At 42.1% G+C, this 26,858-nt stretch overlaps 1 protein-coding gene across 3 annotated transcripts; it reads right to left on the bottom strand.

The window, feature by feature from the left end:
- Nucleotides 1–40: 40 nt before the first annotated feature.
- On the bottom strand, nucleotides 41–22,345 carry clockb (clock circadian regulator b). Of its 3 annotated transcripts, none has more exons than XM_063219584.1 (23): nucleotides 22,257–22,345; nucleotides 21,347–21,487; nucleotides 20,998–21,110; nucleotides 20,734–20,825; nucleotides 20,475–20,537; nucleotides 20,221–20,369; nucleotides 18,407–18,498; nucleotides 18,173–18,262; nucleotides 17,710–17,827; nucleotides 16,464–16,577; nucleotides 12,950–13,068; nucleotides 12,667–12,749; nucleotides 12,430–12,536; nucleotides 12,028–12,175; nucleotides 10,638–10,710; nucleotides 10,200–10,347; nucleotides 9,568–9,671; nucleotides 8,897–9,046; nucleotides 8,150–8,296; nucleotides 6,196–6,411; nucleotides 4,467–4,621; nucleotides 3,841–4,102; nucleotides 41–3,380 (listed from the first exon to the last, which is right to left on the bottom strand). In XM_063219584.1, exons 4-23 carry the CDS (start codon nucleotides 20,748–20,750, stop codon nucleotides 3,156–3,158), a joined length of 2,580 nt encoding a protein of 859 aa, XP_063075654.1. In that variant the 5' UTR covers nucleotides 20,751–20,825; nucleotides 20,998–21,110; nucleotides 21,347–21,487; nucleotides 22,257–22,345; the 3' UTR covers nucleotides 41–3,155. The 3 variants fall into 3 exon arrangements, with proteins under 3 accessions (XP_063075654.1, XP_063075653.1, XP_063075655.1); XM_063219583.1 differs by having other exon boundaries at nucleotides 20,734–20,822; XM_063219585.1 differs by lacking the exon at nucleotides 22,257–22,345 and adding an exon at nucleotides 21,610–22,104.
- Nucleotides 22,346–26,858: the final 4,513 nt, after the last annotated feature.

Raw genomic sequence — 26,858 nt, 5'->3', positions numbered from 1 at the left:
CTCTTGAAGGTCAGAAAAAAGCACAGGAGAGATATTTCACATATACATTGTTGTACTGTTTATTTTAATATTGAATATTAATAAGGGGCACGGGTTATTGGCAAACTCGTCTACGAAACAGTTGTAAAATTGTGACATTTCAGTTGAGACACCACTGTGACATGATTTTTTGTTTTTTGAAAGCATATGTCAATGACACACTCTATACTGTAATGTAGCACCATAGAACATCTTAGAAACACTCATGTTGTTTACATACAGTATTGATGATGATGATGCATGTTCATTACTTTGAGTAAGGCTGGAAAAGGCCTCTGCAAAACCACCAAATCTCCCTAACATGTGATTCCTGCAACAACCCAATTCTCCACCCTGTTCAGAAGAAAAACAAAATGTTTGCGAAACACTAGAATTGATGGGAAATGTTGTTGATCTGATTAAGGATTACTTTATAATCATTCAGTCCACCTACATACTTGGCATACATTTTGGAAGGGGTGCTGCAAGTTACATGTCATTTGTGTTTGAGAATACACCACTGAATAGTAAATGCATTGTCCTTGGAAACAACAAAAAGCAACCAACCAACAACAATAGTATCAAGAACAACAACAACAAACAACAACAACACGAAAGTAAACAGGGGGATGGTTTAAAATGAAGGAAGGTCATATTTGGAAGTAGATCATTCAACAAAGCCTGAGTGTCACAGCTTGTTTAATTTTTTTTGTCTCTCTTTTACTATCAAACCCCTTCTTTAACTCAACAGTGACAACGGTCTATTTTTGCCCCTGCCATCTATGCCCTGCACCATTAAACTCCTTTAAGCCGTAAGAAAATAAAATAGGTTTCTGATCTGCATCATATAAAAATGTTTCCACACTAAGGATTATGCTTGTGACTTCAGAGGTAAATTGCCTGACCTAGCTGAGGAGGAAGTCTAGAATGTTCTGTTTTACTGCAAAGCAAGAACTGATTGGTTATCGCCAGGGGCAACACATGGTGAACCCCTGTGTGATAATGACATTACAAGCCATACATACTCATGCTCACTCGCATCCTCTGCAATCCGACTCCCAAACCACACACATACACAAACACAAACACACACACGCCTATACACCCAAGCTCTCAAGACTTTGCATTACAGTGCTGCGTTTGCATTACTGTGCCTCATTCTAAGGACTTGTGTCCGCACATACACATACACACACACACACAACATATATTTCGCCAATGACCTGTACGGTGCAGACATTCTCCTACACACACACACAGACACACACAGACAAACACACACAAACAATGCAAAGAAAACATTCAAAGTACACCGCATACACACCTCCAAAAACAAAGGGTGAGATCCAAGTAGCAATTAGCATGCATTCGATATGGCTTACTGTAGCTGTGCAGTAGTGTGAGAAAAACAAGACCACCGTGTGTCCCCCAACTTCTCTCACTCAAAACATTTGACAATTCCAGAGCAGAGTATGGACCGTGTGTATAGCTAACCCTGAGAGACATGCACGCACGCACGCACGCCATTCTGTAGCTTCTACATCATCTGCAAGTTATGTACTGTAAGACAGCTGGGCTGGAAGCGCAAACTGTTATAACACACTCACTCGCATACACTCACTCGCATACACTCACTCGCATACACACACACGCACGCACACACGCACGTACGCACACTCGCATACACATGCACTCGCATACACACACACACGCGCATACACACACACACTTGCACTCGCACACACTCGCATGCACGCACGTACGCACGTGCGCACTCGCATACACACACATTCGCATACGCACACACACGCATGCACGTACGCACACACACTCACACACACACTGAAGTGCTCCAACAAATATAAGTGCTCTCATACATACATCAACCTTGGGTGTGTATTTCAAAAATCCGTCAGCACAAAAAAGTGGGGAAGCATGTTTTTAGTGTGCATCATCACAGTAAGTGCTAGAAAATGTATCGGGGAGTGGGCAGGGGATGATTTGGTATAACTATATATATATATATATGTATATTCATATATATGTAAATTTTAATCCGTCCTATCCCTAAGTCTATGTGAGGCTTGACAGCTACTGGCATCGACTATTTAACTGGTAGTTTTCCCAAAACACATCAGATCGTTCTTGCTAGTTTACCACCTGTTGGCACTTCATTGTATAAAGATCAGTATTTTACAGGAATACTCAAGCATGGTTAATCTAAGGTCCGTCTAGGAAGGCTAAAGCCATGGTTACCGTACGTGTATACACCTATTGGGAGCAAGGATCTATGGAAGTTTCCTATGTGTGAGTCCTGTATTAAACAAACTGTGACACACCCCCAAGAAACCCTCGGAACCAATCTGCACAAACTCTAGATTAGAATTCAAAACCCCATCCTTTAGCATTTCTGAGTTCTCTAAAATCCCCTGACCAGAACGACACTAGAAATTAATTAATTAAAAAAAAAAAAAAAACAAAATGATAAAAATCAAACTCAAAAGCTAGAAATAAAAAGTTTATACTGGTCATGCATCTTATAAAATACTTGCTTCTCTTGTTCCTTTATGTTTGGATATTTACAGGTTATGTTACATGGAGACTGTACAGATACAGGTAGAGTCAGTTCGATGGCCGCTGCCAAGCTGCACTGTACCATTCACAGACACAGCGGCCCTCTTCAAAGATTTTGGTGATAACAACCAGCAGTCTTGTTTTTCCTCCAACTGAATAAATAATGATTTAAGTCATTTTTTTTGGAAAAAGGAAAAAAGAAACCCGAAGTGTTTGATTGAAAGGTTGTGACGGTGATTATGGATGAAGTAGAAGCACCCGGCTGGACAACTGTTTACCATGATGACGTTGTGGGCAGGCGGGTGGAATAGGATTTATCAGCAGTGTCCCGTTCCATTACAGGACAACATAGCCAGTTCCTTTGCATGCCAAGGTATCTCCTGTTACCCAGAATTGTGCAAAGCAAAAACCTTGAATACGGCTGTGGTCCTGTGGCAATACTGCGCTTTCCAAAACAATGATTTAAAAACAAACAAAAAAAGCCAATCACAGAGCCCACTCGGTTAGCCAAACCCGGGCTGAGTTTGGTCAGCTACCGAGATGTTGAGAGCCAATCCCTTCCTTTATTGTGATTGGGTGCTGGCACTATCTGTCCGGTGATTGGACAGGGCTTTCTGTGGCTTTTGAGTCTGAGGCTTCAGTTGTGGTTGACGCTGTTGTTGCTGCTGCGGTCGTTGCTGCTGCTGTTGTGTGGTGGTGGTGGCAGTAAAAGTGCCTTGCTGCTGGATGGGGAAAGCTGCCTGTAGAATGAGCTGAGTGGATTGGTTGCTGTGAAGCAGACGTGTCCCCTGCGCCAAAACAAACAGTCGGGTTAGTACAACAAAAAACACAGCAGTCAAAAATGTGCATTAATAAAAACCTCAAGAGAAGAAAAATGTAAATATTTATATTATAAATGTTCCCGTTAACCAAAGCTCTAGAGCAGTGTTTCCCAACCAGGGGTACGTGTACCACTAGGGGTACGCGAGCACACTGCAGGGGGTACTTGGAAAGATATTATTATAACAAATGTATGGAGCAGTCACATCAGGACAGGGAAAGCGATATAAAACATGAATTAGGGGGTACTCATGGCACAGCAAAGAGGTTTAGGGGGTACGCGAGACAAAAAAGGTTGGGAAACACTGCTCTAGAGCTCTCATATCAGCCCTGGTGGTGGGAGGAGGAAATGCTGTCATTTTAAAATCCTGTACATACATTCAGTACACCTTATAGCTACAACATCTGCTGCTGCCCCCTGCTGCTCACCTGCAGGAACTGCGCCTGCTGCTGTGGAGCCTGCTGAGTCTGTACGGCCTGGCCCTGGGCTGCCTGCGCCTGCGAGTCGGCCTGCGGTGCAACCTGCTGCTGCTGCTGTGGCTGCTGCAGAGTGATGGCCTGCGTCTGGCCCTGCTGCTGGGGGAAGGGGCTGTAGCTCAACACCTGGCCCATGAACATGGTGGTGGGCACCATCACCGCACCGCACTGCATGGGGGCCGTCACCAGCTTCAGCTGCTGACCAGCTGGGAACCTGGAGGAGAGGGAGGTGGAGACGGTAGTGCGTTACAGGAGAGCAGGACAGACAAATATGACGGAAAAATAACACAAATACAGAAAAAGGAAAAACAAAACAAAACAAAGACAACAACATAACCATGCATTTAGAACAATGCCATGGAAAACTATGTTGATGGGCACTTGGATTTAGAAAGAATAGCAATAAAATGCTAAATACAGCATTGTAAGTCTTTACTATGTTTGTGGAAACTACTAATTACAAAGACACAAATGTACTCTTACTGCCCAAGTAACATGTCTGTTAGTACTGGCAGTCCTGAGAGTCCAGAGACAGTCTGTGTATAGAACATCTGTGTCAGTGTGTGTATAGTGTTTACCTGATCTGTCGGTCCTGGGTGAAGGTAGTGATTGTGGTGCCCTGGGTGTGGGGCATGCTGGTGACGATGGGCATGACGTTGGCGGAGGGCGGCTGGGCGATCATCATCGTGTTGTAGAGCTGCGCGGGGAGAGCACCCTGTGATGGACGAGCAGTCTGGGGAGGAAAACACACACAAATGGGTTGAGTGGTGACGTCACGTCACTCTCACGCACGCACACACACACAATCTGTTTGAAGGATGATATTGTATTGGGGGGGAAATCGCACAAGTCTGTTGAATGATGACATCATTAGACATTGGACATGCATTAATACCACCAAAACAAAGTGTTACGTCACCATCATCCTCTTCTGGTTGAGCGAAAGAATATATATCTGATTATAAGGGGGATGACTGTGCACTAGACGTCTCAGTGACATCACCAAGAATCAATACCCATTATCTTGTCCACCATTACATCAGCTGCTTAATACAGTGCTTTACACGTCATGGATAAAGAAAGACCATTTATATGTCTACGCTTGACAGTCCTTGCTGTTGGTGACCCATTTCGATAATGCTTTTCAAAACTGCCAAGTAAGCCTTTCAAGGAAGAACACTGGTTTCACAAATCACCCAGCAAAAGTGAAACTTTTAGTGAACAATTCTCTGTATATTCTGCAATACCAAAATGATACTAAGTGAGGGTGATTGAGTGGTAGAGTGAGTGAGAGTGAAAGGGAGTAAGTTAGTGGAAAACTGCATGGATAATGCTTTTAAGGGAGAACAATTAAGTGAGTGAGCCAGTGAGTGAGTGTGTGTATATGAGCAAATGAGTCTGTGCCAGTGAGGGTGCATAAGGTTGACTGAGTGGTAAACTAAATGGGAGTGACAGTGAGTAAATAAATGAGTGAATGACACTAACTACATACCAAAGCAAACAGCAAAACCGTTTAAATATCTGAAGAACAATCGTTTTCAACCTTATTGAAACAAATGGCCCCTGGACCTCATCATAAGTCTCCCAACGCCCCATTGACCCCATCATAAGCCTGCCGACAGCCCCCTTAGTTTTAAAATATAAAATGGACTAATGCCCCACAATAGCAACTAACCACCACCCCCTCTCAGCTGTATCCTTTTCAACGCCCCCCTAGGACTACCCAATGCCTCCTATAGAGCCCCGTTGAGAAGCACTAGATCAGACCAAACGCAGCAAGAACAGCCAAAGAAACAATGACGTGAAGCATGTTAATGTTTGATCACAGGAAGAAGCTAGTGAGGCATGCTTGGGACTTGGAGGCATTCTGATTGGTTGACACTGAACCGCACCATAGTGCTTAACCGCTAACTTAAGTTAAACTTCTCTTTTGATGCAACTGACTGCCGAAACGCTTTTGCCTCTACACAAAGTCAATTATCAGGGCCACTCTTGCCACCTTTGCTGTAGTACACACAGTAACACTACATGGAATGCAAGTGTGCCAGTACGAGTGTGTGTGTGTGTGTGCTGGGAGGGAGACCACTGTCCACCACTGGTAGTGACCTGTGACTGAGTGTGTGCGCGAGAACGAGTATGGGTCTGTATTTGTATGTATATTAAATACATGTAGCCTATACATGATTATCTGTGCTAGTATGTGCGTGCGAGTCGCATGCATATGTGTGTGCGTGTATGTGTCTGTTGTGTCCACTGTGAGTACAATAAGTGAATCTCTGTGCCAGAGAGGGTGCATGCCTGTCTGACCTGTGACAGAGTGGTGCTCTGCAGGGCCTGTGGCTGGGCCGTGGCTGCCTGCTGCTGGGGATGCTGGGTGAGGGTGGCGTGCTGCGCCGTGGCGACGGTGGCCTGCTCGGAGCTGCTGACGCTCTGCTGGCTGGCCTGGATGGTCAGCACAGCGCCGGCGCCACCCTGGGGAAGCTGCACGATGCTGCCGCCTGTAGCAGCCTGTTGCAGGAACATCTGGAAGTGAAGGGGAGGGGAGGGAGGGAAGCATTGTACTGGGTTAAACCTGATGCTTGCTAGCCCTGCCATATTGGTTTGAATACAAGATAAATAAATAGCCATCAATTGAAAAGAATAGCGAGAGAAAGAGCTCATGAACATCTGGGAGAAGAGGTAAGGATCATCAAGGTTTCAATATAAGATGACATTTTAAATGTATTTTAGGGAGAGAACACCATATTTAGGCCATTGTAGTTAATCAGTGATGATGTTCACTGGTCCATGTTAACGATCAACTTACTTATTATATTGTCCTTGCTACTACACAGTTAACTGTTGAAGGTGTGCAGACAAACTCTGCTCGTGATGGGCTACCCGTGTTCCCTGGCCCTGCATGTGATTGGTTACCCGTGCTCCCTGGCCCTGCATTTGATTGGCTACCTGTGTTCCCTGGCAGTATTTGACTGGCTACCCATGGTACCTGGCAGTATTTGACTGGCTACCCATGGTACCTGGCCGTATTTGATTGGTTACCCGTGTTCCCTCCCTGGCCGAATTTGATTGGTTACCCATGGTCCCTGACCCTGTATTTGATTGGTTACCCATGGTCCCTGACCCTGTATTTGATTGGTTACCCATGGTCCCTGGCCCCGTATTTGATTGGTTACCTGTGTTCCCTGACCCTGTATTTGATTGGTTACCTGTGTTCCCTGGCCCTGTATTTGATTGGTTACCTGTGTTCCCTGACCCTGTATTTCATTGGTTACCCATGGTCCCTGGCCCCGTATTTCAAGATTCAAGATTCTTTTAATGGTCCCAAAGTAAATTTGTCTTGGACATACATAGATGCCACATACACACAACACTGATACACATGACGCCAAAAAACAACAACAAAAAAAACAACAACCACACAACCACACAACCACACAACCACACAACCACACAACCACACAACCACACAACCACACACACACACAAACACACACAAACACACACACACACACACACACACACACACACACACACACACACACACACACACACGTATTTCGCCAATGACCTGTACGGTGCAGACATTCTCCTACACACACACACACCCTCATAGAGATACTCAAGTGCATATCTACTACAGCCTACCACACACATACATGGCATTACAGGATGGTAGTTGTTAACGACATGCGTTCAGTAGGTTAACAGAAACAGGGACAAAAGAAAACCTATATCTATTCAAAAAACCCTGTATTTGATTGGTTACCCATGGTCCCTGGCCCTGTATTTGATTGGTTACCCACGGTCCCTGGCCCTGTATTTGATTGGTTACCTGTGTTCCCTGGCCCCGTATTCGATTGCTTACCCATGGTCCCTGACCCTGTATTTCATTGGTTACCTGTGTTCCCTGGCCCTGTATTTGATTGGTTACCTGTGTTCCCTGGCCCTGTATTTGATTGGTTACCTGTGTTCCCTGGCCCTGTATTTGATTGGTTACCCGTGTTCCCTGGCCCTGTATTTGATTGGTTACCTGTGTTCCCTGGCCCTGTATTTGATTGGTTACCTGTGTTCCGTGACCCTGTATTTGATTGGTTACCTGTGTTCCCTGGCCCTGTATTTGATTGGTTACCTGTGTTCCCTGGCCCTGTATTTGATTGGTTACCTGTGTTCCCTGGCCCTGTATTTGATTGGTTACCTGTGTTCCCTGGCCCTGTATTTGATTGGTTACCTGTGTTCCCTGGCCCTGTATTTGATTGGTTACCTGTGTTCCCTGGCCCTGGACGCGGTGTAGCTGCTCCTGTATCTGCCGCAGCTCCTCCTGCTGCTTCTGGATGTTGGCCTCGATCATGCGCGTCCGCTGCTCCAGCTGGTCCTTCAGGTGCTGCATGGCGTTCAACTGCGCCGTGAACTGCCGCAAACAAAGGGTCAAAGGTCAGAGTATGCGACAGGATGTCTGGTGGCCATATTGTTTAGTTTCTAATCTGGGCCTTAAAATGATTTGCTTGGCGAGATGGATAAATCTCATTGAAAATTGGATAACGAGGAAAAGAACAAATTTCACATGGACACAGTGCAGAGAGGAGTGCAGTGCGGAGCTCCTATTAGCCTTCACACATGTATAATCCCATGCATTTAAAGCCCTTCATACAGAGCTCTCGAACACCTGAAAAACTATGACTTTATAAAAGGAGCTAAATGCCATTTTAAAGGCACAACTTAATGTCTGCTAAATAGAATTAGACAATCATATAAGCATTGCATGTATGTGTGTGTTTTTGTGTGTGTGTGTGGCGCACGGTCACATAAAACTGGCAAAGTTCTGTTCCGCATCAGCTGTGACAGGTAGCCTTGCTGTGTGAGGTAGGCTAGGTTTTTTTGTACCCATGATGTGTAACCTCCAAGAAATATTTGAATGCTGTAATGTAATTCTAAATAGTGGGTCCAAATAAACAAATTCAAATGTGTGTGTGTGTGTGTTATTATTGCATGCATATGAGTGCATACTAACCTGCACGTTGTTTTGCACCTGCTGCTGTTGTTGAGGCTGCTGTTGCTGTTGCTGCTGTTGCTGCTGCTGTTGTTGCTGTGGCTGCTGCTGCGGCTGCTGGGACCCCACAGATGGGGTTACGCTCTGCGCCGTCGTCTGGGAGCACATGGACTGCAGGAGGAGCACGACAAAATTTTAACATAACTCCACCATCAGGGCTGCATTTCTCTAAAGCATAGTTGTTAGCCAGTTAGCAACTTGGGTAGTTGTCTATGGGAAATTGAATGGCAAACAACAAAGTAGCCGACATAGTTAGCAACTATGGCTTCGAGAAATGCACCCCAGACATTTCCAGCTCATCTATCACTCACATCAGTACTACCGCAGCCTGGATATCTCCACATGTTGTATGCTGCAGATTGTTTTCTTGATCATAACTTGCTTTGCATAAATAAACATGTCTGCTAAAGGTAATGTAGTTAAAAAAAAAAAAAAACACCTTTCTAGTAATCAGCTTGAGCTGCCAGTTAGTATGATAGTCTAAGGACATTATTATCCTGACCAGTAGTCGTGAAGTAGTAATAATAATAATAGTGTCCCAGATCACTACATACATAAACTGTTCAGACAACTGGTGAGAGGTCAGCCTGCCTGTGTGACACCTGATCGACTTGTACTACGCGAACACTAACCTGGTTGCTGATGGAAGACCGGCGTTGTGAGGTCATGTCGACGGTGGACGGGGCAGTGGGATGAGGTGATGCACTGGTATCCAGTTGCAGCTTGGAAGGTGTGGCTACAATGCAAAAACAGATCAATAAAAAAAACTTACTCTTCATAGTGCAATATAGTAACCCTGAACACAATTTATTTTAATCTACTCTGTATGCTTTGGTTTTTTCTTCTTCTTTAGTCTAGTTTAGTCTCGTCTTTGTATAATGTTGTAATTGTCTGTATGTCCAAGTGTTTATTGTATGGCTCCCAAAACGCAAGCCAAATTCCCTTATGGGCAATAAAGGTGTTCATTCATTCATTCATTCATTTAAAAATACAATAAAGTAACTTAAACCAGTTTGTTTATAGCTTTATGGTGTGTAAAAAGTGATGTGTTGACAGATACGTGTGTATGTGTGTGGTTGACTGTAAAAAATAGAGACAATGCGACAAAAAGTATCAAACGACGTTATCTGTAATTTTAAGTCAACAATGGTGAATGAGTCATTGTTATCCATCATCTAAAGTCAATAATGGTGGATGAGTCATTGTGTATTTTGCTGCTACAGAGGCGTGTTTGTGTGCATGTATGTGTGTTTGATGCACTCACAGCCACAGGTGTTGTCTGAGACAGCGGTGTGGGAAGACTTGTGGGAGCTGCGCGAGGAAGTGGAAGGAGAGCGGCTGTGGCTGAAGCGCTCCAGCGCCTCCTTCAGGCTGGAGGTGTTCAGCTGCGACTCTGAACCCGAGTCCTGACTCTGCTCAGGGGGAAACAGGAGGTTAGCACATGATGATAAGCATGGGGACAAGCTGTGGGCTGGCACTCAGTTTTTATACCCAGCCTGGTTGTATACAAATACAGTGATTCATAATTCATCAAATATTTTCAATTCAACTTTCATTTTAAGTATGATGTCAGCTTGACAACATGAACCTTCACCCACTGTAATCTGCTCCCCATCCCTATCCAAAAGAAGGGTTCCCGTCCCATCATACAGTAAATGCAGTCTGTGTGGTGATGCGTTACTTAGGAAGCATGAAGTCTCACCTTGTCAGTGATCTCTGGGGGAGATTCTTCTAAGCCCATCCCTCGACGCCTTTCTGACCTCACCTCAGAATAACTGAAGAAATAAGAAGGGCAAACAGAGCACAAGATAGTCAGTGAAAACGAAACAGAAAGGGAGAGCTTTTTAATCATAACAAAAATCAAGTGCCAGGCTGCCAGCAGTACGACTACGATCGCAGATAAGTCAAGAAGGGTTACTGCCTCCTCTTAGTGGAAATACATGCATTTGAAGAATCCAGCTGCAATGAACCCAAGAAGAACCCAAGTGATAATCCCACCACCTCTATTAAGGAGCTTAGATTTTTGGTTAGGTGGTTCACTTCACAATAGGTGTCAGGTAAAGCACATTCTATATGTAGACAAATAGCAAAATTATTTAAAAAATACTACTGACACACAAAAAAGAAGCCTTTAACGCCTGGATTTGATTTACATTAAAGTGAAATGCAGCAGTCCATCCACTCAGTAATCATTTCAATATAAAGGTGCCTACCAGCTACCACAGTAGATGGTTTTGTGAAAACCCCTTTATTTTACCAAACAAACACAGAATTGCACTAAAATTGCTTGTGCAATGTGTGCGATTCTGTAGTGTTAAACAGCCACAGTGAAATACTTAACAGTACTTCCTGGTCACACTAGACATACAACATGAATAATGATCGAATGTTCAGCTGGTGCCTTCCACTTTAAACATATGCTCGCTCTTGAACATGTTTAGTTTCAACAGTTAATTCTGCCTCCAACTTTAACGGAGACTGTAAGCCATTCATATCTTTTCTGCATCAGTGAATCAGTGAGTCACTAGAAAAGACTCCTAACCGTCTCAATATCTCTGTCGAGATCTTTCTTTGTCCGTTTACCATAGTAAAAGTTTTGACACACAGCCACAAAAAAAGAAAGAAATGTATTGCTGTAATATATTAAAACAAATGTTGGCAGTCAATCACATCTATGATATTTTTACATAGCCAAAATGATGTTGTTGTAAGATGAAATAAAGATCATTTTGCTGTTGCATAGCAACACATAATAAAACAAAACAAACATTGTTCTTATCAACCTGCAGAGTATGTCAAGCATGGTTGGCGCCTTACTGCCTGTTTACCGGCAAGTGCTGTGTTACATACTCAAATTTAGGAAGTGATGGTGTTGGTAGTTGTGTATTTTTATGGCGAGGAGGACAGACCAACAAAAGGCTCACAGCCCTGACCTCAGTGACTAACAACATCAGACCTTTTGAGAGGGACTAAATCTGACTTCCTCTTTGGTAACACAACTGGCTCAGCTGTGCCAACTCAATCCTTCTGTTGGCCGCATTACCGTTGCCAACAGCTTGTGTCTCACTTTTGCCCTCTTATTCCAGTCTCACCTGACCACTGTATGCACACAGACAATGAATTCCGGCCTGGAGTTCCACTGGTGATAGGTGATGTAGTACTGAGTCTGTAGCCAGATCCACTGTTGACCTTTGGTCAGGAAACGATAGTAGCACGACTTCCCCTTTCCATACTGCATCACTGGTGGGAGAGAAGAAAAAGACACAGATTATTAAAAGAAAAGACCTCAATAAAGACTAGCAACACACACTTGAATCAAATGGATAAGACCAGCCCGGCCCACTGCCTCTAACTTTGGCCAGACTGTCTTGAACGCAGTTCCAGAGCATTCCCCCTGGCGCCTGGCGGGGGCCTCGCCCTGATCCCTCTCGGGAGTGATGTTCATGTGACACGTGTGTATGAGGGCTAAGATTAGCAGAGTTAGCATCACTCACAGTGCTCATGGCATTTGGCCAGTGCCTCCAGGTCATCCACATGATAGTAATCATAGCCCGATGTCCCCAACACCTCAAACGGGAGGTAGCCGATGATGGGAGGAGCCCTGCAACACACACAAATGGCATCACAATGCATCACGATTTCTAGAACTCAAAAAGTGACACTCTGAATACAAGAACCACTACAGCATTTTATATTATTATTATTATTACTGCATTTTATATGAATCCCACCTGTGATCCAGGAAGAGAAACTTCCACTCCAGGCTGTGTCTGGAGGTGAACTCTTCGTTGGGCTCTTCCACGACGCACATTTCCTATCGAAACAACAAAAGCAAGGATCACACACAGGGAAACACTAACTAACTACACAAGACGATTCCGGTGTCTTGTGTCGTGGAAGCTGCTTTCATAGCAGGTGAATATTTGCTCAATGTACATGAGGGGCATGGGCGTATGGCGGGGTGGGAGGGGGAGGGGGGTGCAGGTGCGGGTGAGTGCAGTCAAGGGAACCCACCTTGATGAACTGTGGCTTGACCAGCCGCACAGTTGCTACGAAACAGACTTGATCATCGAAGGCCGGTTGCAGTGCCCGCTGCAGCACGCCCGCCAAGCCGTTCCTGGTCACCATTGGGGCTGTGTGTGTGGGGGGGGGGGAGATGAAAGAAAGGACACAGAGTCGTCAGCGAAAGAGTGGTGTGCAGCAGCTTTACCATACACTAGACTACAATCTTGCATGCTCAACAAAACAGTTTACTGTAGTAGTGGCTTAATACAATCTGCCTTGCTCGTCTGGCCATTACTATTCAACGGCTAATGAGTCACTTCACAGTTCTGACAGTGACAGGATGCATTCGAGTGCATGGGGGTTAAAGGAGAAATGCAAACCAAGAAGAGAAGAGGGTGTTTACCACAAGAAGCAATGATCTCAGAAGACAAACAGCTACGGTAATTATGGTAAACTATGGTGGACCAGATCAAATGACAAATCTGCCCTATTATCTGAATTACTTTCATGTGTGGGTCATCTAGGCAATGTGTTGTGGCAGGCCAATCTACCTAACCACTTCTTTTAAAGGGGTATGCCAATATTTTGGGGCTTAATACAGTTACAATCGTTGGCCAGGGTTTATAAAGGTGGTAAAGTGTCTTATTTTTCATGTAAGCTGTTGTCTTGCTTTAAGACAAGTTATAAGAGGGAGTATGTCGCTAAGCTAGTGAAAGTCAATGGATCCGTGTAGCATGCTACATGCTACACGGATCCATTGACTTTCACTAGCTTAGCGACATACTCCCTCTTTTAAGTTGTCTTAAAGCAAGACATCGCTTAACATTAAAGTATGCATTTGCCATGACCTAGGACTCATTGCTTGACCTGCAATTACTTACTACAACACTATCAGCAAAACCCAAAGAACAATCACGTTAGAAATACTTGCAAGGAAGTATTTTCTATCAATTGTAGTAAAACGTAATGTACACAGAATACCCAGCCTACCATATGGGCATGGGTAGAGACTGGTTCATGGCATTGCCATTCACATAAAAATGAGCCAAGTATTTCCTTCCATCTGTACTCACACTTGACACCTATACTTCACACCTCTGTCAAAGTAAAAAAAAAAATATATCTGTGACAATATTGTTTTGTCCGATAATAGTAATAAGTGCTCTGCACAATCCAAGACGTAAAACCTCTAGGTTTTTTTTGCCTGATGTTTAATTCATGTATATGCAACTGAAGTAATCCACACAATATTAACTGCAACCGCCAGTCACGTGTGGCAACATCTGTTGTACTTGACGATCAGATACATATGACTCACAAGTTAGGATGTGTGACGGGAATGATTCTGCGTTTGTGCCTGTAGGTTTGAGACCGCATAGCACTGGGGTAACTAATATGAAACCTTTCATGGCTAAGCAGTCACATACAGCGAGGATTGATTGATTGATTGTTTACATTTATTGCCATTTCAGCAGCTATGGCTATATCATGGCCAATACAGATAGAAAAAACATCATATCACATTTACAAAACTAACAACCAGGGCTCTAAATTAACGCACGCCAACACGCCAAATGCGGGTGAAAAATCATTTTGGCTGGTAGAAAAAATCATCCACTAGCCAAATTGGCCGGTAGTGCGCGCCCGACTGAACGTTTAACAGCTGCCCGCACAGATCTGTAGCTGCCGTCTGATGAACGTTAAAACGTTGCCTACATTACCCATGAACATTAGTCCTACCGTCATGATGTAGCCCACACCCATTGGCTGACCGTTAATCACAATAAGGCAGCCTCACATCCATTGGCTGCGTGTTTGATACCCGCGCGCCGCTCGAACTAGTGTTAATAAAATATGTTCAATGAGCGGACTAGCGCCGATTACTTTGGTTTTGTAGGTTTGTCAGATGAAAAATAATGTGGCAGTGGTTAAAGCACGGTTATGTGTCGATGAATGCAAGTAATAGCAGCGTAACTGTTGTGACGGTGAAATAGAGTATTGGTGGAGCGAAAACGGCGTGAGTGAGTGAAGGGACAGGACAGCTGTCTGTCAAAACAGTGTCGTTGCCGTCAGAAGCCGTCTGATATTTGCGAGGTCCTCGCAACTACAAGCGATGGAGTTGTCGTTTCCTAATAACGCCCACGCCATCGCAAAGACCCTGCACGAGTTTGACATGGATATACGAGTAAGTGAAAAAAAAAGATAACAAAAACTAGCGACGAAAGTAACAAAGTAGCCTAAGCGTGGTGTCCGTGGTGTTATTGGATATCTAGTTGACATAGCGTAACGGTAATTGTCATTCCAAGCGCATCGTAAGTAAACCTAATATTAATTTGACCTGGAGGAACTTGAAGGTGTCACGCAGCAGCATCAGCAGCATAAACACACAATGCAGACAATGCAGGTGTGTATGTGTGTGTGCGCGCGCGCGGGTGTCTCCTGTCCTTCTCCTCTCCGTCTCCTTCTCCTCCCTTCATCTCTTCTCCCCTTCACCTGTCTTCTGTGCATTGTCCATGGTATTTGGCCCACTGTGTGTGAAGTGATGCTGTGTAGGGGATATGTGGTTTTGCAGTGTTTGGTTGTGTGTGTGTTTGGCTAGTGTATGTTGAAAGTCTGGTATGTGTGTGACATTAGTGTTGAAGGCATGCTGTGTTTGTGTGAGTTGTAGGCCTATACTGTATAAGGTTTGGGTGATGGTGTGTGAGGTAATAGGCTAGTGTTTGGCTGTCTGTGCAGTATATGCAAATGGAATGAAAAATAATGAAATGCAGGTAATAAAAATATAATTACTAAATAATTATAGAATAGACTGAATTATATTGAGTATAATATTTATATTGTTTATCTGTGTTGAGGACATAGCCTAGTTTAATAAAATAATTAAAAGCAACATAATTAACGCATGGTTTATTTTGGTGAGAAAAAAATGGCTAGTTGACCTTCCATTTGGCTAGTAAGAAAAAATGTCTACTAGCCAAATTGGCTGGTGGTGGAAAAAGTTAATTTAGAGCCCTGCTAACAACCATATAAATAAAGAGATTAAATACGTTTTATAACATCAATACATTCTAAAAAGTTCAAAACTCATACAGCGAGGAAAAAAAGCTGTACACAAATAAAGCTTTGCCATTTAATGATTTTTGACCCAGCCCAGCCACAATCTGCAATTTTACACGGACATCTCAAATCGTTTGGCCTGTGTGCACATGGCCGATGGGTTTATCCATGCATCATAAACGATTTGATTAAGGGTTGTATGAGTACAAGAGCAAGGCAGTACTTAACAATTGGTTTGAATTGCTTGAAGAAGGTCAATAGACCGAAACGTTGCATTAAACCATGCAAATGTGAACAGTGTGCGGGAGCTTTCTTTGATCTAACGGTGGTGACTTTGGGGTTCCACTCCTATGCACCTGACCAAGGAGGTGTGCAAGAAAATCTTCACTTACTAAGTACTTAACAATTACCATCTAGGCTACACAAGCACAGAACACACATCAAAGGCATAAGTCCTTATGGTTACCTGTATGCAGTGATTTGAAGGTCCCGATGAACTTGACGTGTTCGTAGACCGGCGGCTCCTTGGGATCTATGCTGCCCCTCAGCATGTGGCAATAGAACTCCATCTGATTTTTGGCTGGGGAAGTCAGAACAGAAAATGATCACCATTTTGTCTTACACATTCTCTTAAAGGGGTATGCCAATATTTTGGGGCTTAATACAGTTAAAATCGTTGGCCAGGGTTTATAAAGGTGGTAAAGTGTCTTATTTTTCATGTAAGCTGTTGTCTTGCTTTAAGACAAGTTAAAGGAGGGAGCATGTCGCTACGCTAGTGAAAGTCAATGGATCCGTACAATAGAACTCCATCTGATTTTTGGCTGGGGAAGTCAGAACAACATGATCACCATTTTGTCTTACACATTCTCTCTCTCTCTCTGTCTCTCTCTCTGGGCATTTCTCAAAATTCTAGTGCGCGCACTTCCAAGTGTATCAGCCTAATTAGTCATGCCCAGTGATTGGATACTCTTTGGTGAACTCTGCAGAGTATTCAATCACTGGGCGTGACTTAAAAAAAAAGAGTATCCAATCACTGGTTGTGACTAATTAGGTTGATACACTTGGAAGTGCGCGCACTAGAGTTTTGAGAAATCTCTCTCTCTCTCTCTCTCTCTCTCTCTCTCTGACAGCTTAAGTGACACAGAGACAGCAATCTCCCTCCTTGACATACAACAGACATACCCATGCCCACAAACATAATTTCCATGATGCCTACAGACCCTATACAACACCATCTTTACCCATTATCCCTCACACTGCGTAAATGGCAAGTCCTTGTCCTTGTACGCGCTCTCTTCTTCCACACATTCCTTGTACTCGGAGAGTTCAGCACACGACACACAGCATCAGTGAACTCTGCACTCTGATGTCATGACAAGGAAACCAGACACCCCAGGGGGAGCAGGGGGCTCTGCAGGCCACTCCAAAAAAAAAATGCCATCACAAATACCCCGTTCAGTCCAGTGTATTTCTCCATAGGGGCAGGCAGCTGTTCTATAAGGTTTCCTTAATGCCTCGCACAGCTATCTGTTGCTGTAAACATCCTCAAGAGAAACTGTGAGTAAACTGATGCTGTGTTGTATTGCTCCACACTCGTGCAGAGAAATTGAAATGGCAATTTCAGATATGCATGGTTGATCTGAAACAATCATTTCAGACATGCATGTTCAAGCAAGCAGAGGAGCAGGGTGGCCTGTCCCTGGGCTACTTACTCTTGAGGTAATCTGGGCTCAAGTTTTCCCCTTCAGGATGGGAAGAGAGGGCTTTGTACACCTCAGAGTGTTCCGCTTCAGGGAGGAAGTTCAGGAGGTTCTGGTCCACCAAGTCGGACTGGCATTACAGAGAAACAGACATTAACATCTCTACGCACGCCAAGAGTTACCTTAATAATGGCTGCACACATTCTTTTCTAGTTTTCTAGTGGTGAGGGCCACTGTTAGCATGGCCCTTGACCTCATCATGGATCTGCCCAACAGCTGTTATACTTTATGACTTTGTTTATTACATAGTCAGTCACCTCATAGTCACATAGTTTCCTTTTAGCATAATGAAATGCACTTCTCTATGTGTAAACGTATCAATAATTACAAAAGATGTTAACACATTCAGACATTTTTATAACATTGTATCACGTTCAGATAATGTAATCACATTCGGATACATTTTAATACTCACAGGGAGGTGTTCCAGTAAGGAAGTAACACTTTCAGACACATATATGATATTTCCATCTGTCATTATTGCTAAGAAAAACCCATCCAAAGCCTGGAAAAGAAAGGAAAAAAATACATTTAATACAAAATGCCATTACAAAAACCAGTGATGATATTTAAGTGTGTCATTAAAACCTATCCTTTTAATTTAAAAAAGGGTAAATAGCACCATGGCAACAGACCACAGCCCTCTTACCTCCAGCATGAGCTGTGTAAACTCCTCGTTGCTGAGGAACTGTGGCTTCCAGTCCTGACGAATCTCACTGGACTCTGACTGAGCTGCAATTTCTGAGAAACACACACACACACACACACACACACACACACACACACACACACACACACACACACACACACACACACACACACACACACACACACACACACACACACACACGCCTTAAAACCTACATCTCTTTGAGGTCAGTCACACAATTTCCAACACATCTTTTAAAGCAGCATGCAATTACCATCCAAAACAATCCAAAAAATTAACCAGATTTTCAACACTTCAGTCATCACGCATTTTAGAGGTACAGAATATCCTGTGTACCTGTGCTTAGATACGTTTCATACAAATTTTACTACTACACTTTTACTACTACACTTCCACCATGTTTTGAAAAAAAATGTGAAAACATTTAATTCAGTCATCTTTATCAACCCCATGTACCTCTGCAGTTTTTGTTAAGCATATTAGTACAGCACTGATTCCGATCTCAGCCTCCTGACCCACAGAGCACAAGTCAGGATTGAACACCACTTCTCCAGCACTACGAGTGCAGCCATGGCCTAATGGTTAGAGCAGTGGTCTCAAGATCAGAGGGTTGCAGGTTTGAAATCCACCCTTACATCTCCCTACACCTCCATCCATGGCTGAAGTGCCCTTGAGCAAGGCACCAAACCCCACATTGCTCCAGGAATTGTACCCAATACCCTGAAAATCACTGTCAATTGTTTTGGCTAAAAGTGTCAGCTAACTAACTAGTGGTTTTCACATGACACGATTGGATTTCAAGGCTGCAAATCCAGGGCCCTATTATATGTGGTCTACACCTATTTCCTTGTCTCTTTACACAATGGTAAAATTTGCAGATGAAACAAAGGTGAATGGGCTTAAAAAACAGAGATGATGTAAAACATAAGTATCATCTTGGGTCCATAAGCACTGTCGATCCAACCGTAACTGGTGTGGGTACGGGTACCGGCACTGTTCCAGTCCGCCAGAAAATACCCAGGAGACCAATATGATATGGCCGGAGTTCTAGGGCCTCCACCTCCCCATTATCTTAATCAAACCTCATACGCCCCATCCACCGTTATCCCTTACATAATTTAATGCAGTCCAGCAAAGAAAGAATTCTACAAATACCCAGGAAAGTGAGAACAGCAATTTGCACTCCCTCTACCACTGCTTGCCACTGGACTTATTTTGGGCAGACTTTGCACTGAGAACTTACATACTTCACACAATCTCTACCAACCAGTATACTGTACTCACTGAAGTCTTTAGAATTGCATTGACACTCGTATGCTGACCATTACTTGGAATCACTTGGACTCTCATACTGACTATGTGTTACTCAGTATACTGTTCACCACTTGAACTGAAGTCTGGTTCTTCTCTTGTCTGCGTGCAAACACAGTTGTGTGCACACTTGTCTCTTATAGCATAGCCGTTTTGACGTTTTATTGCTGCATTATTTACGGTATACTTTTACACCTTGCCCTACGTGCACTGTGAAGGTCTGCTTTACGACTCATTTAAATGTGCGCATAATGACAACCAAGGTTTTTTTCTTCCATCGTGTTTTCATTTCATGGGACATCCTAAATTGTCTGTGACTTCATTTTGCCATCTACGTCAACAGCATTTCTCCTTTCAGGAGAGTCAGTGAATACACGTTGTGCCTGCCTGGCAGAAAGAACCTGCACAAGAGCACTGCTCTGAACTCTCCATAAAATGTCTTAGGGTGAAAGCTGGTCCTTCCTGCTTGAACTCGACCTTACCTTTGTGCTTGCGCAGAAAGTCAATGCTCTTCTGCAGGATGGTGGACTTGTCGATCTTGCGTGTGGATCCCGGCAGCATGCTGCCAAGCTCCTTGATGAGTACATTGAACTGGTCCCTGCGCTTCTTCTCTGACTTGTTTCGTTTGTTTCTGCGTGTGGGAGAAAGTGTGCCACTTAAATCTTGATTTTATTCCTCTCTTTCATAGAATGATAATTTATTTCTTTAGGAGTTAATGCCATGATGACCAACTCACCGTTTTGCTTGATCCTTCTCATCATCCAATCCATCAACCGATCCATCGAACAAATCATCCCGGCTAAAGAAACAATATAGATTCAAACTATATCAGTATACATGGGTCACTAATTACGAGACAAAGAAAAGTAAGGACAGTTTATAAAACTGTTTGTAGACCAATGTTTCGGTAGGTTGCATGTTAAATGCAATCAGGATGTCCTGAGTGCATAATAAATCTTCATCCCCATCATTTTTTTTTAAGTTACTGCTGTTACCTGTCAATACTTGTCATTTTGGAGTTGCTTCAGGGCTGCCTTAATGGAGGAAGACTTTTCAGGCGTGAGGAAGACATTGGGAGCAGCGCCTGCTGGAGCACACAACACCGACTTTTTAATGTATAAGTAGAAGAGGAATGGCTTTTGTTTAACATATAAATGGACTGCAGGTATGGAAGAGGGGTCATGGGGCCATGCAGAGACAGGGACTAAGGTTTCAGGAGCATGATTGAGATGTGTATGTAAGTTATAACTTATAAGTACCACTAGGCAGCTGCAGAACCACAGTTTTCAGACGAGATCGCACTCCCCCTGTAGTTGCTGATTACTTGAGTGGAAGGAAAACAGACTGCAGACCAACATTCCTGCCTCCGTCCCTGCAGTAAAGGCAATGGAGAGAAACGTGAATATTCAAACCTTTAAAATGACTTTAATACCAAGCTAGAACTACACCTCATTTTCATTTCACACACACACACAAACCTTTAAAATGACTTTAATACCAAGCTAGAACTACACCTCATTTTCATTTCTCACACACACACACACACACACACACACACACACACACACACACACACACACACACACACACACACACACACACACCAACCTTAAGTTGACGTAGACATGCCAGTCCGTTTCAGCCAAGGCACACGCCAATAGCCTTTAACACGTTTCCAGTAAGCATCATCTGCCTTTACATTAGACCTTGTGGTGATGCACTATAACTGATCTCGGGTCGAGTGGCGTTCTAAAAAGGCAGAGAAACAAGACACATGTTAGACAAGTCAATTTACTCTCGTATTCGTCATATATAATCATGTTTTCAAAACCCAGATGACTAACATGGACCTTTGCATGAAAATCACTCACCAGTGGCGGCTAGTTAGCATCGTAGCTAATTTGACTACCTTTTAATAGTAGGTTGTTGTTCCGAGATATCGAAAGCATAGCTTACGGTTTATGTCAGGTAAGCTTTGTAGGTGTACAAATGCCACGCAGCATTCAGGATGAATCGATAAGTGGGTTCATTGAGTTACTAAATACAACTCCTCGATAGCTAGCGTGCTAAGTCGTGTCCCTTGCATAAGGCTGAAGCCTGAAGCTGTCATGCATAAACTTGCAGTAGGCTACGTAAATATACAGCGATTACCATACTGTACCGTGCTCGAAGAAGAAGGGTTAATAGTATGTGAGCGGAAATGCAAATAAATAATACCACAATCCTATACAATGGTGCTGTAAAGAGAATGCTCCCGAAATGTATTGGACGAGCCCATACAGTCCGTGAATACAATCATCGCACTGACACACATTCGCCCTCGCACTCACGACCCGCTCGCATTCGCAGTGCTCGAATGTGGGTCACCAGGCCTTGTCTATCTAGCTTGCGGAAACTCCTACTCGTCCCTTGTGTTTTCGGCAAGTCCGCGCCCAAATAAACACATCGAGGACTTTAACGTCTTTTATAAGCCCTGAACACCGATATTAAACAACAGTATTACAATATATCATCTCACCTTTCAAAATTACATTCACGTATTCGTTGTTTTGATCTGGAGCGGCAAAAGACTCCCACTCAACAACACAGCGAGCCCACTTCTCTCTGCATTTTTAGTCATGCGCAATGGTGTCAGTAGGGCGCACTATTTGGCAAGCGAAAAATCACCTTAACACGGAGAATTAAATGAACCAAACATTTCCCCCAGAAACAATTGGAAGCTCACGGAAAGGTCTTTCGGAATGCAAAACTCTGTAATTTCAAACATGGGGAGCAGATTAGGCGCTGTAGTGAATGAAAACGATTGAACGACCTACGGAAGGGAAGACACCTTCCTGGAAGCACTCATGAATAGCCTTAAATATGGGGCGCCGTTTGTAAAGCTGACTGTGCTGAAAATTTCAGCAACATTTTGTCACATTTAGCTTAAAACAGTGTTGTAAAAACTGTGTGAATTTTTCAGACTCCCCTTTTTACACATTTAGAACAATAAATGTTAAATCTAAATAATGTATCCAAATGTTAAATATAAATCTAAATAATATATAAAAATGTTAAATCTAAATATAAATCTTAAATATAAATATTAAATATAAATATTAAATCTAAATGTTAAATCTAAATCTAAGTGTTAAATCTAAATATTAAATCTAAATGTTTAATGTAAATGTTAAATCTAAATCTAAATGTTAAATCTAAATGTTATACCTAAATGTTAAATCTAAATGTTATATCTAAATGTTGAATCTAAATCTAAATAATAGGCCTATATCTAAATATTAAATCTAAATGTCAAATCTAAATAATGTATCCAAATGTTAAATATAAAACTTAAATCTAAATGTGAACTCTGAATCTATATGTTAAATATAAATGTTGAATCTAAACCTAGATGTTAAATCTAAATCTTTAATCTAAATATTTAGATTTAGATTTACCATTTAGATTTAACATTTAGATAAGTTAAGTTACAAACACAAAAATGTTTAATCTAAATGTTAAATCTAAATGTTAAATCTAAATCTAAATATTTATATTTAACATTTAGATTTGACATTTAGATTTAACATTTAGATTTAACATTCAGGTTTAGATTTAACATTTAGATTTAAATTCCACATTTAGATTTAAGTTTATATTTAACATTTACATTTAGATTTATTATTTAGATTTGACATTTAGATTTAACATTTAGATATATTATTTAGATTTAGATTTAACATTTACATATAAAATTTAGATTTAACATTTAGATTCAACATTTATATTTAGATTTAATATTTAGATTTAACATTTATATTTAACATTTAGATTCAATATTTATATTTAATATTTAGATTTAACATTTAGATTTAACATTTAGATTTAGATTTATTATTTAGATTTGACATTTAGATTGAACATTTTTATATATTATTTATATTTATATTTAACATTTAGATACATTATTTAGATTTAACATTCATTGTTCTAAATATGCAAAAAGGGGAGTCTGAAAAATTCACACCGTTTTAAAAACACTGTTTTAAGCTAAATGTGACAAAATGTTGATGGAATTTCAGCTAAATGTGACAAAATGTTGCTGAAATTTTCAGCATAGTCAGCTTTACAAACGGCGCCCCATACTTAAAGCAGAAGGCTATCGTCATTTTTTTAAATTGTCAACCATGAAGAAAACATACTGTAGGGCCTACTGGTTGCTATCAGTACGAGTAACTAATTATTATTAGCCTATCATTAGGCTTATTATTACGTTATAACTAAGGTAGGCCTACTGTTTCCACGTTGCAGGGAAGGCTGTGGGTATGTTTTTCTCCTGTTTAGGTGGAAACGCAATATGGGGATAACAAATAAATAAAAAAACTCAATTGTAACGCGTGCACATTAGCTCCCTAACTGGGATATTTTTAAAGCATAATTTTTGTCATGGGGTTTTTAAAAATCTGCTTACGTGGAAACGGAAGGCAAAAAACAATGTAACGAGGAAAATATCTACAAGTAGAAATATGATCCTGCTACGTGGAAACAGCTAGGTACACACACACACACACACACACACACACACACACACACACACACACACACACACACACACACACACACACACACACACACACACACACACACACTAGAGCATGACACGGGAGTGGATTTTCACTCCCGTCCCATCCCGGTCCCAGAAAAAAAATCCCATCCCGTCCCGTCCCGGAGTGGAGTAAAATAAACAAATCCCATCCCGTCCTGAGTAGAATGTCTCCCAATCCTGCCCACTCCCACTCAAAATCAATCCCACTCCCGTTTCATAGGCTTTTTAAATGAAAAAATAAGCAAGCATTCCCGCTCTCATTCATTTTTATTCCCGCTCCTGCCCGCTCCCATTCATCTTTATTCCAGCCTGCCCGCTCCCGTTCATCTTCAAAATTTTGACTCCCATCCCGCGGGAATCCCGCAGGACCCACGGGAATTCCTGAAAAATGTCATCCTCTAACACACACACACACACACGTGCGCGCGCCTTATACTGACCTACACACACACACGCGCGCGCACCTTTATACTGACCTACAAGTGCCAACATTGAAGCTTTGTAACATTGACACATAAGTGCCTTCAAAGCCTTGGTATTAGTTTGGATATTGTAGTTACTGCAAATATTACATAACAACGGCTATGAAAGGGGCATGCACCAGGATGCTTTGTCATCACATCGAGGTGTATCTTCAGTCTAATCTTAAAGGGACAGTTTGGTCAATTTCAACATGCAGTTGTATTGCTCACGCTACCCTGGACTTGTGAGTACCTGGTGATGCCACATTTTTCGGCTCAGCCCTTTCCGAGATATGAGCAATTCTAATGGGGGCAGCGTTTGTTTACATTTTTTAAAAATGAAACATAGGCCAACTCCAAATATTTTCCCAAAAGGTACTGCTGTTTGCTAGTTGTCTGCTGATGTTTTATAACCTTTTGGATGTTTTTGGGAATAAATAAAAATGTTTTTTTGAAATGTAAACAAAGAGCTGCCCCCATTACAATGACCAGGATCTTGGAAACGGCTGAAGAAAAAGAAGAAAAAATCTCAGGCACTGACAAGTCCAGGGTAGTGTGAGCATTACAACTGCATGTTGAAATTGACCAAACTGTCCCTTTAAAGTTGACAAAATATGTAGTCACTGTACTTTGCCTTTGTACGGCAGTAGGTCTATAGGCCCAGCACTCAAGCCAGATTCACATTAGGGATAGGCTCTTAGACAGAATGTTAAACCAAAGACTCTCTAATGCAGGGTTTCCCAAAGTGGGGTGCGTGCACCCCTGGGGGTGCGCGGCCTGCCATAAGGGGGTGCATGAGCTGAATAGAGCAATGGCTGATATGTGTGTTTCTATACAGAATTCATGAACATTATGTAGTTTTTAATTGTTTGGTGAATTGTATGCTTGAAGGGTCCATCTGAAGTGTAATGTATAACTCCTAGACTTGTAATAATGGCAGAAATAACGTCAGGGCTATTGGAAATGAGGATTGCCCAAAATGTGCGGCTGTGCAACATTCGCTTAGGGGGTGCGCGAACGACATTGAAATGTAAAAGGGGGTGCGCAGGGGGAAAAGTTTGGGAACCCCTGCTCTAATGCATTTAGATCGTCTCTGGTTAAACTAGAATAGAGAATCTTTGACTAGGCTACCACTGGATTCCAATGTTTTTTTTTTTTTTTTTTTTTTTTTTTTTTTTTTTTTTTTAAAAAGGATCTGATACAAAAAAAGAATCAAGTTTACAGATAACAGCTATACATCCACTAAATGTAGTAGGATTTTCATTAAATATTGTGGAAGTATAAAGACACACAAACATATAAGAACAAACTAGAGATGATTACGGATGTTATACATTGTACATTTTAAACGTGTATTAATTGCATTAGGGCACATTGAATGATGAATTGAAGATAGGTACTGTTTTAAGTCCTTCTTAAAAATGAAAAATAAAGGTTTTCTTTTTTGGACTTTACATTTGTGAATAAAAAATTTTGCTAAAAAAAGAAATAGATTGATAAGATAGTCCCGTTGTGTGGTATTGTTTGTGTCCTCTGGAGCACCAAAATACATGACCTCCATGGTCAGTGTAAAGTCCTTGTCAATACATTCTTTAATAAAGTCAGTCAAAAAGAACCAGAACACTTTTGAGTAGTTACAGCTCCAGAATAAATGTTCCACAGTTTCAGGGTGAGAGAGACAGAAAGAACAATCAGGAGAAATGGGGGAGAATATTGACAGCCTTTGGTTACAAGTGTAACATCTATGTATAATCTTGAGAGAGACTTCAGCTACTTTATTTGTGATCATAAATTGTTTCCTGAGTGACCAAAATCTTAACCAATTGATATTTTCAAAATTATTATTCCAGTAACTAACACAAGCAGGGGTGGAACTATTATGTGTCAACAGGATAGATCTTATTTTTTTGTTAGAGAACTCATTGCTGATAAACAGCTTACCATCAATAAAGAGAGAAGAGGGATTAAAGTCTGGCGGAGACTGACAAAGACCTTTAGGACAGGTGTCAAGAAGAAACCTGATACCAGAAGGTATAGCATCAAAGATTATTGCATATTCTTTAGGTGGTACAGG

This window comes from Engraulis encrasicolus, chromosome 16, assembly GCF_034702125.1.
Source record: "Engraulis encrasicolus isolate BLACKSEA-1 chromosome 16, IST_EnEncr_1.0, whole genome shotgun sequence".
Taxonomy (NCBI): domain Eukaryota; kingdom Metazoa; phylum Chordata; class Actinopteri; order Clupeiformes; family Engraulidae; genus Engraulis; species Engraulis encrasicolus.
The sequence above is the reverse complement of the archived record's forward strand: the minus strand, read 5'-3'. Positions and strand labels throughout refer to the sequence as shown.